This window comes from Myxine glutinosa, chromosome 10 (assembly GCF_964187855.1).
Source record: "Myxine glutinosa chromosome 10, kmMyxGlut1.1, whole genome shotgun sequence".
NCBI lineage: Eukaryota > Metazoa > Chordata > Myxini > Myxiniformes > Myxinidae > Myxine > Myxine glutinosa.
The window spans coordinates 73988686-74005163 of NC_136270.1; the positions used below are offsets into that span (position 1 = coordinate 73988686).

Sequence of the window (16478 nt, forward strand, 5' to 3'; positions counted from 1 at the left end):
CTTCGCATATCAGAGTCCTATAGAGATACCCTTCAGCACACAAAATTTTGAAGGTCAAGGTCAAAGGTCAAGGTCACTTTGTGGTCAATCATGGAGGTCGACGAAACACTAATTTTTTGAGTAACTTTGATCGGATCGTCTCCAAACTTCATGGGAATGTAGTATATGGTCCGGCGCTCAGCTGATTAGTTTTTGGTGGCGATCGGCCTTGACCTTCATGGTTAGCGCTGGAGGTCGAAAATTATTGACCCCAAGGTCAAATTTTGAAATCGTAGGTACCATATCGAGTAATACCTCATATGAATGCCCTTGATGAGTGCTTCCCAGATCTGTAAACAGTTTGACGCTATGACGTCATTTGATGACGTCATGACGAAAAAACGGAATTTTCACATTTTGGCAAGATACGGTTCACCCTGTGGGTGACATATGTTCATTTTGTTTGTTTTTTTGTTTTTTTGTTTGTGGTTAATCATTTTTTTTCATGTTTAGATCACTCTGTAGACCACAGTTATTATTGGAAACTCCTGTAACTTCGCATATCAGAGTCCTATAGAGATACCCTTCAGCACACAAAATTTTGAAGGTCAAGGTCAAAGGTCAAGGTCATTTTGTGGTCAATCATGGAGGTCGACGAAACCCTTATTTTTTGAGTAACTTTGATCGGATCGTCTCCAAACTTCATGGGAATCTAGTATATGGTCCGGCGCTCAGCTGATTAGTTTTTGGTGGCGATCGGCCTTGACCTTCATGGTTAGCGCGGGAGGTCGAAAATTATTGACCCCAAGGTCAAATGTTGAAACCCTTATTTTTTGAGTAACTTTGATCGGATCGTCTCCAAACTTCATGGGAATCTAGTATATGGTCCGGCGCTCAGCTGATTAGTTTTTGGTGGCGATCGGCCTTGACCTTCATGGTTAGCGCTGGAGGTCGAAAATTATTGACCCCAAGGTCAAATGTTGAAATCGTAGGTACCATATCTTCGCATATCTTCGCATGTAACTTCGCATATCAGAGTCCTATAGAGATACCCTTCAGCACACAAAATTTTGAAGGTCAAGGTCAAAGGTCAAGGTCACTTTGTGGTCAATCATGGAGGTCGACGAAACCCTTATTTTTTGAGTAACTTTGATCGGATCGTCTCCAAACTTCATGGGAATCTAGTATATGGTCCGGCGCTCAGCTGATTAGTTTTTGGTGGCGATCGGCCTTGACCTTCATGGTTAGCGCTGGAGGTCGAAAATTATTGACCCCAAGGTCAAAGGTTGAAATCCTTATTTTTTGAGTAACTTTGATCGGATCGTCTCCAAACTTCATGGGAATCTAGTATATGGTCCGGCGCTCAGCTGATTAGTTTTTGGTGGCGATCGGCCTTGACCTTCATGGTTAGCGCTGGAGGTCGAAAATTATTGACCCCAAGGTCAAATTTTGAAATCGTAGGTACCATATCGAGTAATACCTCATATGAATGCCCTTGATGAGTGCTTCCCAGATCTGTAAACAGTTTGACGCTATGACGTCATTTGATGACGTCATGACGAAAAAACGGAATTTTCATGAAAAAATTATTTCCTCAGTTCTCATCAAAATCTTTCAATATTTCATGTGCGTTGGTCATGAAGACATACTATTCACCATACGAAATTATTAAGGTCAAGGTCAAATGGCAAGATATGGTTCACCCTGTGGGTGACATATGTTCATTTTTTTGTTTTTTTGTTTTTTTGTTTGTGGTTAATCTTTTTTTTTTCACGTTTAGATCACTCTGTAGACCACAGTTATTATTGGAAACTCCTGTAACTTCGCATATCAGAGTCCTATAGAGATACCCTTCAGCACACAAAATTTTGAAGGTCAAGGTCAAAGGTCAAGGTCACTTTGCGGTCAATCATGGAGGTCAACGAAACCCTTATTTTTTGAGTAACTTTGATCGGATCGTCTCCAAACTTCATGGGAATCTAGTATATGGTCCGGCGCTCAGCTGATTAGTTTTTGGTGGCGATCGGCCTTGACCTTCATGGTTAGCGCTGGAGGTCGAAAATTATTGACCCCAAGGTCAAATTACGAAACCCTTATTTTTTGAGTAACTTTGATCTTATGATCTCCAAACTTGGTGGGTATATAGGGTGTGGTATGGCGCTCAGTTGATTAGTTTTTGGTGTCGATCGACCTTGACCTTCAAGGTCATTTTGAAGGTCATTCAATTTTGACCAAAAGGTAAAATTTTTCACGTTTAGATCACTCTGTAGACCACAGTTATTATTGGAAACTCCTGTAACTTCGCATATCAGAGTCCTATAGAGATACCCTTCAGCACACAAAATTTTGAAGGTCAAGGTCAAAGGTCAAGGTCACTTTGCGGTCAATCATGGAGGTCAACGAAACCCTTATTTTTTGAGTAACTTTGATCGGATCGTCTCCAAACCTCATGGGAATCTAGTATATGGTCCGGCGCTCAGCTGATTAGTTTTTGGTGGCGATCGGCCTTGACCTTCATGGTTAGCGCTGGAGGTCGAAAATTATTGACCCCAAGGTCAAATTACGAAACCCTTATTTTTTGAGTAACTTTGATCTTATGATCTCCAAACTTGGTGGGTATATAGGGTGTGGTATGGCGCTCAGCTGATTAGTTTTTGGTGTCGATCGGCCTTGACCTTCAAGGTCATTTTGAAGGTCATTCAATTTTGACCAAAAGGTAAAATTTTCAAGTTTCAGTTACCATATCGAGTAGTACCTCAAATTGAAGCCCTTGTTGAGTGCTTTCCAAACATATAACTAGTTTGACAATGTGACGTCATTTGACGGCGTTATGACGAAAAAACTGCACTTTTCATGTATATTGTATTGCTTTAGTTCGCATTGTTTAGGTCACTCTGTAGAGCACAGTTCCCTTTGGAAACTCTTGTAAGTTCGCATATCAGAGTCTTTTAGAGATACCCTTTAGCACACAAAATTATGAAGGTCAAGGTCAAAGGTCAAGGTCACTTTGCGGCCAATCATGGAGGTCGACGAAACACTAATTTTTTGAGTAACTTTGATCGGATCGTCTCCAAACTTCATGGGAATCTAGTATATGGTCCGGCGCTCAGCTGATTAGTTTTTGGTGGCGATCGGCCTTGACCTTCATGGTTAGCGCTGGAGGTCGAAAATTATTGACCCCAAGGTCAAATTTTGAAATCGTAGGTACCATATCGAGTAATACCTCATATGAATGCCCTTGATGAGTGCTTCCCAGATCTGTAAACAGTTTGACGCTATGACGTCATATGATGACGTCATGACGAAAAAACGGAATTTTCATGAAAAAATGATTTCCTCAGTTCTCATCAAAATCTTTCAATATTTCATGTGCGTTGGTCATGAAGACATACTATTCACCATACGAAATTATTAAGGTCAAGGTCAAATGGCAAGATACGGTTCACCCTGTGGGTGACATATGTTCTTTTGTTTGTGGTTAATCATTTTTTTTCACGTTTAGATCACTCTGTAGACAACAGTTATTATTGGAAACTCCTGTAACTTCGCATATCAGAGTCCTATAGAGATACCCTTCAGCACACAAAATTTTGAAGGTCAAGGTCAAAGGTCAAGGTCACTTTGTGGTCAATCATGGAGGTCGACGAAACACTAATTTTTTGAGTAACTTTGATCGGATCGTCTCCAAACTTCATGGGAATCTAGTATATGGTCCGGCGCTCAGCTGATTAGTTTTTGGTGGCGATCGGCCTTGACCTTCATGGTTAGCGCTGGAGGTCGAAAATTATTGACCCCAAGGTCAAATTTTGAAATCGTAGGTACCATATCGAGTAATACCTCATATGAATGCCCTTGATGAGTGCTTCCCAGATCTGTAAACAGTTTGACGCTATGACGTCATTTGATGACGTCATGACGAAAAAACGGAATTTTCACATTTTGGCAAGATACGGTTCACCCTGTGGGTGACATATGTTCATTTTGTTTGTTATCTTGCCAAAACGAAGTTTTTGCAAGATGTATTAGTCAGCTTGTATGTTTGTTTTTTTGTTTGTTTTTTTGTTTTTTTGTTTGTGGTTAATCATTTTTTTTCACGTTTAGATCACTCTGTAGACCACAGTTATTATTGGAAACTCCTGTAACTTCGCATATCAGAGTCCTATAGAGATACCCTTCAGCACACAAAATTTTGAAGGTCAAGGTCAAAGGTCAAGGTCACTTTGTGGTCAATCATGGAGGTCGACGAAACCCTTATTTTTTGAGTAACTTTGATCGGATCGTCTCCAAACTTCATGGGAATCTAGTATATGGTCCGGCGCTCAGCTGATTAGTTTTTGGTGGCGATCGGCCTTGACCTTCATGGTTAGCGCTGGAGGTCGAAAATTATTGACCCCAAGGTCAAATTACGAAACCCTTATTTTTTGAGTAACTTTGATCTTATGATCTCCAAACTTGGTGGGTATATAGGGTGTGGTATGGCGCTCAGTTGATTAGTTTTTGGTGTCGATCGGCCTTGACCTTCAAGGTCATTTTGAAGGTCATTCAATTTTGACCAAAAGGTAAAATTTTCAAGTTTCAGTTACCATATCGAGTAGTACCTCAAATTGAAGCCCTTGTTGAGTGCTTTCCAAACATATAACTAGTTTGACGCTATGACGTCATTTGATGACGTCATGACGAAAAAACGGATTTTTCAAGGTCACTCTCTAGAACGATTATCATCGGAATATCTCGTGGGCAGACATTCCTCAAAGAGTCGCTTCTAGTGGATAGCAGTTTTGTTCACCTCAGTGTGACCTGAAGCAAGTCACTCATGTTCACATTTTGGCAAGATACGGTTCACCCTGTGGGTGAGTTTTTATTTTTTTGTTTTTTTGTTTTTTTGTTTTTTTGTTTGTGGTTAATCATTTTTTTCCCACGTTTAGATCACTCTGTAGACCACAGTTATTATTGGAAACTCCTGTAACTTCGCATATCAGAGTCCTATAGAGATACCCTTCAGCACACAAAATTTTGAAGGTCAAGGTCAAAGGTCAAGGTCACTTTGTGGTCAATCATGGAGGTGGACGAAACCCTTATTTTTTGAGTAACTTTGATCGGATCGTCTCCAAACTTCATGGGAATCTAGTATATGGTCCGGCGCTCAGCTGATTAGTTTTTGGTGGCGATCGGCCTTGACCTTCATGGTTAGCGCTGGAGGTCGAAAATTATTGACCCCAAGGTCAAATGTTGAAACCCTTATTTTTTGAGTAACTTTGATCGGATCGTCTCCAAACTTCATGGGAATCTAGTATATGGTCCGGCGCTCAGCTGATTAGTTTTTGGTGGCGATCGGCCTTGACCTTCATGGTTAGTGCTGGAGGTCGAAAATTATTGACCCCAAGGTCAAATGTTGAAATCGTAGGTACCATATCTTCGCATATCTTCGCATGTAACTTCGCATATCAGAGTCCTATAGAGATACCCTTCAGCACACAAAATTTTGAAGGTCAAGGTCAAAGGTCAAGGTCACTTTGTGGTCAATCATGGAGGTCGACGAAACCCTTATTTTTTGAGTAACTTTGATCGGATCGTCTCCAAACTTCATGGGAATCTAGTATATGGTCCGGCGCTCAGCTGATTAGTTTTTGGTGGCGATCGGCCTTGACCTTCATGGTTAGCGCTGGAGGTCGAAAATTATTGACCCCAAGGTCAAATGTTGAAACCCTTATTTTTTGAGTAACTTTGATCGGATCGTCTCCAAACTTCATGGGAATCTAGTATATGGTCCGGCGCTCAGCTGATTAGTTTTTGGTGGCGATCGGCCTTGACCTTCATGGTTAGCGCTGGAGGTCGAAAATTATTGACCCCAAGGTCAAATGTTGAAATCGTAGGTACCATATCGAGTAATACCTCATATGAATGCCCTTGATGAGTGCTTCCCAGATCTGTAAACAGTTTGACGCTATGACGTCATTTGATGACGTCATGACGAAAAAACGGAATTTTCATGAAAAAATTATTTCCTCAGTTCTCATCAAAATCTTTCAATATTTCATGTGCGTTGGTCATGAAGACATACTATTCACCATACGAAATTATTAAGGTCAAGGTCAAAGGTCAAGGTCACTTTGCGGTCAATCATGGAGGTCAACGAAACCCTGGCAAGATACGGTTCACCCTGTGGGTGATGTTTTATTTTTTTGTTTTTTTGTTTGTGGTTAATCATTTTTTTTCACGTTTAGATCACTCTGTAGACCACAGTTATTATTGGAAACTCCTGTAACTTCGCATATCAGAGTCCTATAGAGATACCCTTCAGCACACAAAATTTTGAAGGTCAAGGTCAAAGGTCAAGGTCATTTTGTGGTCAATCATGGAGGTCGACGAAACCCTTATTTTTTGAGTAACTTTGATCGGATCGTCTCCAAACTTCATGGGAATCTAGTATATGGTCCGGCGCTCAGCTGATTAGTTTTTGGTGGCGATCGGCCTTGACCTTCATGGTTAGCGCGGGAGGTCGAAAATTATTGACCCCAAGGTCAAATGTTGAAACCCTTATTTTTTGAGTAACTTTGATCGGATCGTCTCCAAACTTCATGGGAATCTAGTATATGGTCCGGCGCTCAGCTGATTAGTTTTTGGTGGCGATCGGCCTTGACCTTCATGGTTAGCGCTGGAGGTCGAAAATTATTGACCCCAAGGTCAAATGTTGAAATCGTAGGTACCATATCTTCGCATATCTTCGCATGTAACTTCGCATATCAGAGTCCTATAGAGATACCCTTCAGCACACAAAATTTTGAAGGTCAAGGTCAAAGGTCAAGGTCACTTTGTGGTCAATCATGGAGGTCGACGAAACCCTTATTTTTTGAGTAACTTTGATCGGATCGTCTCCAAACTTCATGGGAATCTAGTATATGGTCCGGCGCTCAGCTGATTAGTTTTTGGTGGCGATCGGCCTTGACCTTCATGGTTAGCGCTGGAGGTCGAAAATTATTGACCCCAAGGTCAAAGGTTGAAATCCTTATTTTTTGAGTAACTTTGATCGGATCGTCTCCAAACTTCATGGGAATCTAGTATATGGTCCGGCGCTCAGCTGATTAGTTTTTGGTGGCGATCGGCCTTGACCTTCATGGTTAGCGCTGGAGGTCGAAAATTATTGACCCCAAGGTCAAATTTTGAAATCGTAGGTACCATATCGAGTAATACCTCATATGAATGCCCTTGATGAGTGCTTCCCAGATCTGTAAACAGTTTGACGCTATGACGTCATTTGATGACGTCATGACGAAAAAACGGAATTTTCATGAAAAAATTATTTCCTCAGTTCTCATCAAAATCTTTCAATATTTCATGTGCGTTGGTCATGAAGACATACTATTCACCATACGAAATTATTAAGGTCAAGGTCAAAGGTCAAGGTCACTTTGCGGTCAATCATGGAGGTCAACGAAACCCTTATTTTTTGAGTAACTTTGATCTTATGATCTCCAAACTTGGTGGGTATATAGGGTGTGGTATGGCGCTCAGTTGATTAGTTTTTGGTGTCGATCGGCCTTGACCTTCAAGGTCATTTTGAAGGTCATTCAATTTTGACCAAAAGGTAAAATTTTCAAGTTTCAGTTACCATATCGAGTAGTACCTCAAATTGAAGCCCTTGTTGAGTGCTTTCCAAACATTGGCAAGATACGGTTCACCCTGTGGGTGATGTTTTATTTTTTTGTTTTTTTGTTTTTTTGTTTGTGGTTAATCATTTTTTTTTCACGTTTAGATCACTCTGTAGACCACAGTTATTATTGGAAACTCCTGTAACTTCGCATATCAGAGTCCTATAGAGATACCCTTCAGCACACAAAATTTTGAAGGTCAAGGTCAAGGTCACTTTGCGGTCAATCATGGAGGTCAACGAAACCCTTATTTTTTGAGTAACTTTGATCGGATCGTCTCCAAACTTCATGGGAATCTAGTATATGGTCCGGCGCTCAGCTGATTAGTTTTTGGTGGCGATCGGCCTTGACCTTCATGGTTAGCGCTGGAGGTCGAAAATTATTGACCCCAAGGTCAAATTACGAAACCCTTATTTTTTGAGTAACTTTGATCTTATGATCTCCAAACTTGGTGGGTATATAGGGTGTGGTATGGCGCTCAGTTGATTAGTTTTTGGTGTCGATCGGCCTTGACCTTCAAGGTCATTTTGAAGGTCATTCAATTTTGACCAAAAGGTAAAATTTTCAAGTTTCAGTTACCATATCGAGTAGTACCTCAAATTGAAGCCCTTGTTGAGTGCTTTCCAAACATATAACTAGTTTGACAATGTGACGTCATTTGACGGCGTTATGACGAAAAAACTGCACTTTTCATGTATATTGTATTGCTTTAGTTCGCATTGTTTAGGTCACTCTGTAGAGCACAGTTCCCTTTGGAAACTCTTGTAAGTTCGCATATCAGAGTCTTTTAGAGATACCCTTTAGCACACAAAATTATGAAGGTCAAGGTCAAAGGTCAAGGTCACTTTGTGGTCAATCATGGAGGTCGACGAAACACTAATTTTTTGAGTAACTTTGATCGGATCGTCTCCAAACTTCATGGGAATCTAGTATATGGTCCGGCGCTCAGCTGATTAGTTTTTGGTGGCGATCGGCCTTGACCTTCATGGTTAGCGCTGGAGGTCGAAAATTATTGACCCCAAGGTCAAATTTTGAAATCGTAGGTACCATATCGAGTAATACCTCATATGAATGCCCTTGATGAGTGCTTCCCAGATCTGTAAACAGTTTGACGCTATGACGTCATTTGATGACGTCATGACGAAAAAACGGAATTTTCACATTTTGGCAAGATACGGTTCACCCTGTGGGTGACATATGTTCATTTTTTTTGGTGGTCTGTCGAAGTACCGACACATACTTTTTTTTGTGGTATATATATATATCTATCTATAATTCCACTAATCTCTGTGTGTATGTTTGTTTGTACGTTTGTTTGTTTGTTTGTATGTCTGTGACCGCTGTTTCTCGACAACTACCGGTCCGATATACTTTAAACTTGCCAGGTATATTGCTGGGGACCCGAGGATGTGCCTTTTCAAGGTTTCATATTAATCGGAGAAGTAGTTACCGAGCTATGGCGATTTCTTTACCAAACACTGCAAGCCGTTCGCTTTGGACCAAACCATTGCATGTAAATAGAGGGGGGGGGGGGGGTTCTGTGGTCGTTGCGAATGGACCAAACCATTCATGTAAATAGAGGGGGGGGGGGTTCTGTGGTCGTTACTGCCACGTGGTTTCAAAGTTTTTTTTTTGTTGTTGTTGTTTGCACGCATGTTTTTTTGCACCCACGTACGGGCACGCCCTAGGATGTTTACACACACACACCCCTACACAAATTTTTTTTTTTTTTTTTTTTGGCAAGGAACGGGCACCCACGTACGGGCACGTCCTAGCTTATATATAGTACGGGCATGCCCTAGTATATAAAAAGCCTTTTAGTATAAAATACTAGAAATGCTCATCTTTTGATGAATCAAAATAAATTGCATTTATTTGTTTGTGAATCAGAGTTCCATCAACAACAAAGATCACTGACATATCATGTGTTGTTTCATCTCTCAAAACAAATAATCAGCTCACACACCAGCTATCCCCAAAGCAGACAAGATTTCAACTAGCAAACATAATAGGGTCACTCACTTCTCTTGGCTTCTGACCCCTTTCTCTCGATCATACTCTTCATTCTGATTTTCAGAGAATAGTCAATGCATGGGATGATCTCCCTGGAAAGGTGGTGGCAGCCAGAACAATAGATAAGTTTGAGTTAGATAGATATGTGTCGGTGTAGACTTTGGGGATAAAAGAGGATGGTGGTAATTGGCAAGAATGGTAGGTAGCTGAGATACAGATGTGTGATTGCATACCTACCTATGTCATGATTGTTCGTATCAACCCAAAACAAAACAAACAAAAAATGTAAAAACATAAATGAAAAATATGAATACAGTACATTAAGAGAATTCAAAATAATATATATATATATATATATATATATATATATATATATATATATATATATATATATATATATATATATATTGTTGCCGGAGCAGAATCCCACTGCCGGCACCAATGTATTGGGGTTCGGGTTTACTACAAGGGGGGTGACCTCCGTTCCCTCCCGAACGTACCGGACCTGCGGCTGCTGCGCATGAATAACTTTGTACTTAGCAAGTTGCAAATCGGCAACCACGAACGCCAATTGGACCGTCGCGCGATACCTGTACCACATGACGGTCCCAATCGGGGAACACACCATACCCTCTGGCAGTATACCATTTTAGATGGCCGAGTGAAAACCATTGGTAACCGCCGGAGTAATGCTAATGTCGTTACGGCCGATTGTTAACGTGGGTGCGAGCAATGGTGGATCAATGGAGGAAAAGACATTCACGGACAGAGAGAAAAGGTAAACGTTTTAACGATTTGATTTATTTACAAATATTTGCAATGTGATTATTTTAATAGGAAAGAAAAACGGACGAGAAGCAGGAACTTGGCTTATTCTATGCCTTACTATGATTGCAACAAATAAACACAACGTGGGTGCCCAGCACACATTCACGGGGTAGGGGGAAGGGAATGAACGAACGTTGGAAACCTGATAGCACAAAGGCTACGATGCTCCGGATGCCTCTCCTCACGACGCTCTTGTCCTGGTGTCGCCACTGAGCAGCACGAACAGGTAATGGCGATTCCAGCACAAACATGGGTAGGCGAGGTCATGCACACGTGCACTGAGAGGGAGTCCGGCAGCCAGCAGAGAACAATGAACACGTGCTGAATGAACAAAGCCCAAAGCGAAGAGGAGTGCCAATAAAACGTGTTCAGCCACAAGGTCAAGTGTGAAAGAGAGTCATGCAGGCATGTGCTAGGTCAACAATCCACGCCCAAGAGTGGAGCACACATGCTCAGTGAAAACGGCAGAGAGAGACCCAGGTCCAGAGAGCGAATGCATGTGTGCAGAGTGGAAAAAGTTCAGCAACCAAGAGTCTAATCGCACATGTCGAGGCCTGTTTGAGAGTCTGGCCTAGAACGGATGCACACGTGCAGAGGGTGAGTGAACCCGGCAGAGAGAGTGAGAGAGAGACAATACAGGCACGTGTTAGATCCACAATGTCCAAAAACCAAGAGGGTGCAAAAATGTGTTCAATCTCCCTTTGTTCACCCTCAGCGAGGGTGGGGGGGGGGGGCGGGAAGGGAGGGGGATCTTGGAGGTGTCCCAGCTCACTATTGGTGGAGCCTGTTACTCTGCCCCACAAGCTCCCCCAAAGTGACTCAGGCGTTGATTGGTGGGTTTCTGAGTCTGGACACCATATGGTGTGCCTTTGAGCCTGGTGCATTGCCTGGTAAATTATCCCTTGTTCACCTATCTTTCCTTTCCCCAACGCATAATGGCATAATAACCCGAAATAAGGCAAAGGGACTAAGATAATGGTCTTCTATGAAATAACTATTATAAGGGACCTGTATGGTGGTTGCCATTACTTTTTAGTGGTTTCCCAAAACCGCAACAATATATCTTCTATCTATCTATCGTCTACCCTGGTGTTGGGTTAGCGGCTAGGGTGCCGGCTTAGGATACCTAGGATCCTGGGTTCGAATCCCGGTCGATCGCTGAATTAACGCCAGGGGGGTTGACTCAGCCTGTCATCCTTCCGAGGTCGGCTAATTGAGTACCAGTTCACTGGTAATTCCCTGTTTGTCGTTAAAGGCGGCAAAAAGGGTTGGCGTCAGGAAGGGCATCTGGCCGTAAAACATTGCTTCAAAAAGGGGACCAAAAAACAACAACAACCACGGTTCCCGAAAAAGGCCAACCCCTGCTTTGCGGGGAAAAATGGCCTCTAAACGGTGGTTTTTATCTATCGTCTATCTTCTATCTACTATCTTATCTTATCTATATATATAAAAGAAAGTTTTTGTTTGTTTGTTTGTCTGCGCACGTTAATCTCCTGAACGGTGAAAGATAGGAGGAAACCTCTAATACAAAAAATGTCGGGACGGGCCCTTGGAAGGTTATAGGCTAGGTGGCGAGGACGGTCGAGGCCGCTTCAGCCGGGCTGGGCCCATTTCGCAATTAAAAGCTGAGCTGAATTATAGTAGTCAATCTTCTACGGCCACGAGTAAAAGCTGAATTATAGCAGTAAATTCATTCAAAAAGAACCAAAATTGTCGAGACGGGCCCCGGGAAGGTTATAGGCTAGGTGGTGAGGCCGGTCGAGGCCGCTTCAGCCGGGCTGGGCCCATTTCGCAATTAAAAGCTGAGCTGAATTATAGTAGTCAATCTTCTACGGCCACGAGTAAAAGCTGAATTATCGTCGTAAGACCTATGTACAGAAGATTAAATTCATTCAAAAAGAACCCGGACAACGCCGGGTGCATTCAGCCAGTATCCAATAAAAACCAAGATAAAATTAAATAAAAACCAAGATAATCTAGTTTTGTATTTTTAATTGATTTTCTGAAATTATGTAGAATTGGTTTTTCACTTGGAATTTGTGGGTTATGATGTGTAAATAAAGGTGGAAAAAGTCTAATTTAACACAATTTAATTTCAGGCTATAAGGCAACAAAAGGTGAAAATTTTGAAAGCGGTTGTAGACTTTATATAGGCACTGTATATATACATAGGCATAAAAATTCCCTTTTTTCTCTTGTGGTATTTTTAACCACGGACTTCTAATAGTAACATATACAGACTTGGCATTTAATATGGAATTTTTTTTTTCTTGACAGGTTTATTTTCTTAACTCAGTATATCAATCTGGTGAGTTTCTTTTACATTTTGGTGATTTATTTGTTAAAAGAAACATGTCACTGATTGTCTGTCGCAGCAAGAAGTCAATAACAGGATTATATCACAGGTGGCGTGGCAAAATGTACGGACAGGTGCATTTGACGATTGGCTTCACAGTCGGGTATACAAGGGTTGTTGCATTCTGTATTAGTGGAAAACAACTGCTGCACGTCTCCAAAGGTTATTGCTGGTTCTTCTGGAGATGGTCCGTCAACTCGACAATGCTGTTTGTCATGGAGTAGTGGCTTTACGAAATTACAGCATGAAAGAGCGTGCTATTGCTCGGCAGTATGGCATCACTCAAGGTCAGGTGTCAAAGATCCTGAAACGAAATGCTCAGAGGGGTGTCCATACTCCAATACCGAGGCCAGGACGTCCCCGCAGAACCGCAAGGAGGGATGATCGCCAGCTGCACCGGTTAGTCCGCAATGGCCGAACCAAGTCAGCTAATCGGCTTAGGGCTGAGTTGCAGCAACTGACAAATGTGCCTGTATCCAGAAGGCGAGTGAACCAACGACTGGTTCAAGCAGGCTATCGTGCCAGGCATCCGCTGAGAAAGCAATGCCTGACCAGACAACACAGCCAGCGCCGATTGCAGTGGGCCAGAGAGCACCGTCAATGGCAGCCAGGACACTGGAATCATGTGATCTTCAGTGACGAGTCTAGATTTCTGGTCTATTGTCAAGATGGCCGCGTCCGAGTGCGCAGACAAGTGCATGAAGCCTACAACAAAGATTGTATAGTGCCAAGAGTCCAAGCTGGAGGTGGTGGGGTGACCGTTTGGGCTGCTTTTCATGCAGGGGGCAAAACTGACCTGGTTGTTCTGAATGGAAACCTGAACCAGTTCAAGTACAGGGCCATTCTGGAAGAAACATTGCTTCCATTTGCTCGTGCAGCCTTTCGAGGAAACTTCGTCTTCCAAGATGACAATGCACGGCCTCATCGTGCGCGCATGATCCAACACTTTCTTGCTGACCGTGGTGTAGAGCATATGGAGTGGCCTGCCATGTCCCCGGATATGAATCCGAAAGAGAACTTGTGGGCAGAATTAACGCGTCAAATCGACCACTTGGACCAGCAGCCGACCTCTGTGCGTGAATTGCAGCAGGCTATTGTCACTGCATGGCAAGCGATTCCTGTCTAAACCTTGGCAAATCACGTGAGCAGCATGCCTCAACGTGTACGTGCTCTCCTGAATGCTCGTGGGGGTTACACGAAGTACTGAACTGTAATTTTACTGTCCGTAATCCCAGTCGTAATTTAACTTTTGTTTTTGTTCGAAAAAATTTGGCTAATGTGCAAAATAAAGAGAAACTTCTGGAAAACGTACAGAAGTTTAACACAGTACCGTCCGTGAATTGAGTTCGATATCAGTTTATATCACTTTCAAGGATCAATTTATTTGCTTCAAAATGTCAAATGTGGTTTTTGTTTCTTTAAAAGGTCACATTAACAAAATCTAGAATAATTTCAACATAATTCCAATGAACTTTTGGTTCTAACACATCTTGAAAAGTAAGTTCACCCCCACAAAAAAAATATTCCATATTAAATGCCAAGTCTGTATGTCATATTGTACACGTGTATAAAAGTCTCCCAATTTTGCACTCATTCTTCTCGACATCCCTGATTTCTCCAAGTCTCCCTCTATTTTGTTCCTCTACTCTCCCTCTTATGTTTCATCTTGATCGGTTCTATGTTCGAGCTCCTCCACAAGCCTCGATTTTGTATACAAAACAAATCCACCCTAGTGATGTCTGTGCTTGCCTCACTGTTGTCATCCCTATTCCTCTATCATATGGTTCATTTCCCAGTGATTTTGTTGATAAAGTGATGGATAAGCAACAATTTCGTGTAGTCTTGAAGTATTATGGGGTTTAGTAAAATCCAAGGAATTGATACTCCAAGTCACCGCCTTTTGGGTGGTACGACAAATAGATTTTTGTAATATGAAAGGTAATTCTTGAACGTTTTTTGGAAAAATCGCATACACAAGCCAAGTTACCGAGATGGTTGCCATGGCAACATAATTCAGCCAATCACCTCCGTGATGTAATCATGTTGAGATAATGTCATGAAGAATAGATATCCACCACATGAAAACTAAATGTTCAACGGTTTTTGAAATATCACGAACACAAAATTACATGGACAGATGGTCGGTCGGTTGGATTTTTTTTTTTTGGATATTGCTCATTTTAATGTCCCTCCCACTACCCCCACATCTCTTGCCTTATTGGAGGGGAGGGGGCAAAAACTTTGCAGGACTCCACAAAGATATTTCATATTTCTACAATGGAGAAGAGGTCGCTGATGACAATGATTTAGATTTACATTACGTTCATTTCCAGATGCTCTATGATACCGACTTTATGATACTGACATCCACACATACAGTACATCCTTGCATGCTGATTGGATCTCTGGTCATGGCTGTGGGGTCTGGTTGTGCTCCAGGGTGTTCCGCAGACGTGGGGGACCTTACCGGACAGAGCCTGTCACAGACCTTGCACGATGGAGGTTGTCCTGCGTCGATGGACGGCAAATATGGAGCTATGTCGACGACCACTTGACTGCAGAACGGGAGCAGAGCATGGCGGAGCTTGCAGCACTGGGTCTCGATACTGTAGGCTCAAAAACATATGCTAAGGGTTCCCAATTTGTTTCAGGCTCAATTTCTCAATTTATGTTTTTGGATTCTTTTAAATCGCATTAATTTGTGCTCAACTGGTGGCGTTTTACATCCGTATACATCACCAGGTTCTATATATACACTTGAAATTTGGATAGAAATGTGCCGACATGAAAATGAATGAAAATACATGTACAATGTACATATTAATTTTTCAACCTAAGTAAAAAGTTTTTTAAACTTTTCAACCTTTATATAAAATAACTTCTTTTAATAATTTTATTTCAGAGAAAGCTGATTGATTTTAGCACTCTTGGTACCTCGATATACCAATCCTCTATTCCACATCCTTTAGGTTTCTATGTGGGGTGTTCCAAAAGCTATACGAACGAGATACGCGTAGTCCAGCAGTAGAAGTATAACAAGGTGTATACAATTTTAATAAATATAAAATACATTTATGTACTTTCCAATACAGGCAGTCCCCGGGTTATGAACGAGTTCCGTTTTTAAGTCTGTCTGTAAGTCGAATTTGTATGTAAGTCGGCACAGTTACGTACGGTTCACATCTCGTGTCAATTAGTCAAATGTTTGTCTTAGTATATGGTATATATTTTACCTAAAACATCTGTAGGTATAAAAAACATGAAAGAAACATTTCTTAAACTGTTTAGATAGAAAAGAAAAGATAATGATTAAAGGTTAACACTTACTCTCGTTCCAATTGATGTCTTGCAAACCTTGAAACGATCATACCTTGATATATCTCTCCGAGATGATGGGCCTGGTGTTGGAGAGGGTGGACCTGGTGCTGGAGAGGATGGACCTGGTGCTGGTCAATTTTCTCAAAGTAAACATCAAGGGCGGCTTGAACAGAGCTTTTCTCATATTTCTCTTGTCTACCGCTCCCCTTATTATATACTATGTGTGTCTGTTTGATTTTTTTTCTGTGATAAATGTTAGCTCTTTCACGAGCCTCGATTCTGTATACAACCCCCCCCCCCCCCCAAAAACAAAACAAAAAAACTATTTTTTAAAT

The 16478-nt window shown here is 41.7% G+C and overlaps 2 protein-coding genes across 3 annotated transcripts in view; one reads left to right on the plus strand and one right to left on the minus strand.

Moving 5' to 3' along the window:
• MOB4 (MOB family member 4, phocein) overlaps positions 1–16478 on the minus strand; it is a 456882-nt gene that overhangs the window by 295466 nt on the left and 144938 nt on the right. The gene's annotated exons all lie outside the window — the stretch shown is intronic.
• Positions 1–16478, plus strand: part of LSS (lanosterol synthase) — a 94580-nt gene that overhangs the window by 11961 nt on the left and 66141 nt on the right. The window contains exon 2 of one of the 2 annotated variants that reach the window (XM_068126743.2): positions 15265–15433. In XM_068126743.2, coding sequence (XP_067982844.2) covers positions 15265–15433 — 169 coding nt within the window. Of the gene's footprint in view, positions 1–15264; positions 15434–16126; positions 16290–16478 lie in introns of those variants that run through there. The other variant, XM_068126744.2, reaches the window with a different exon arrangement.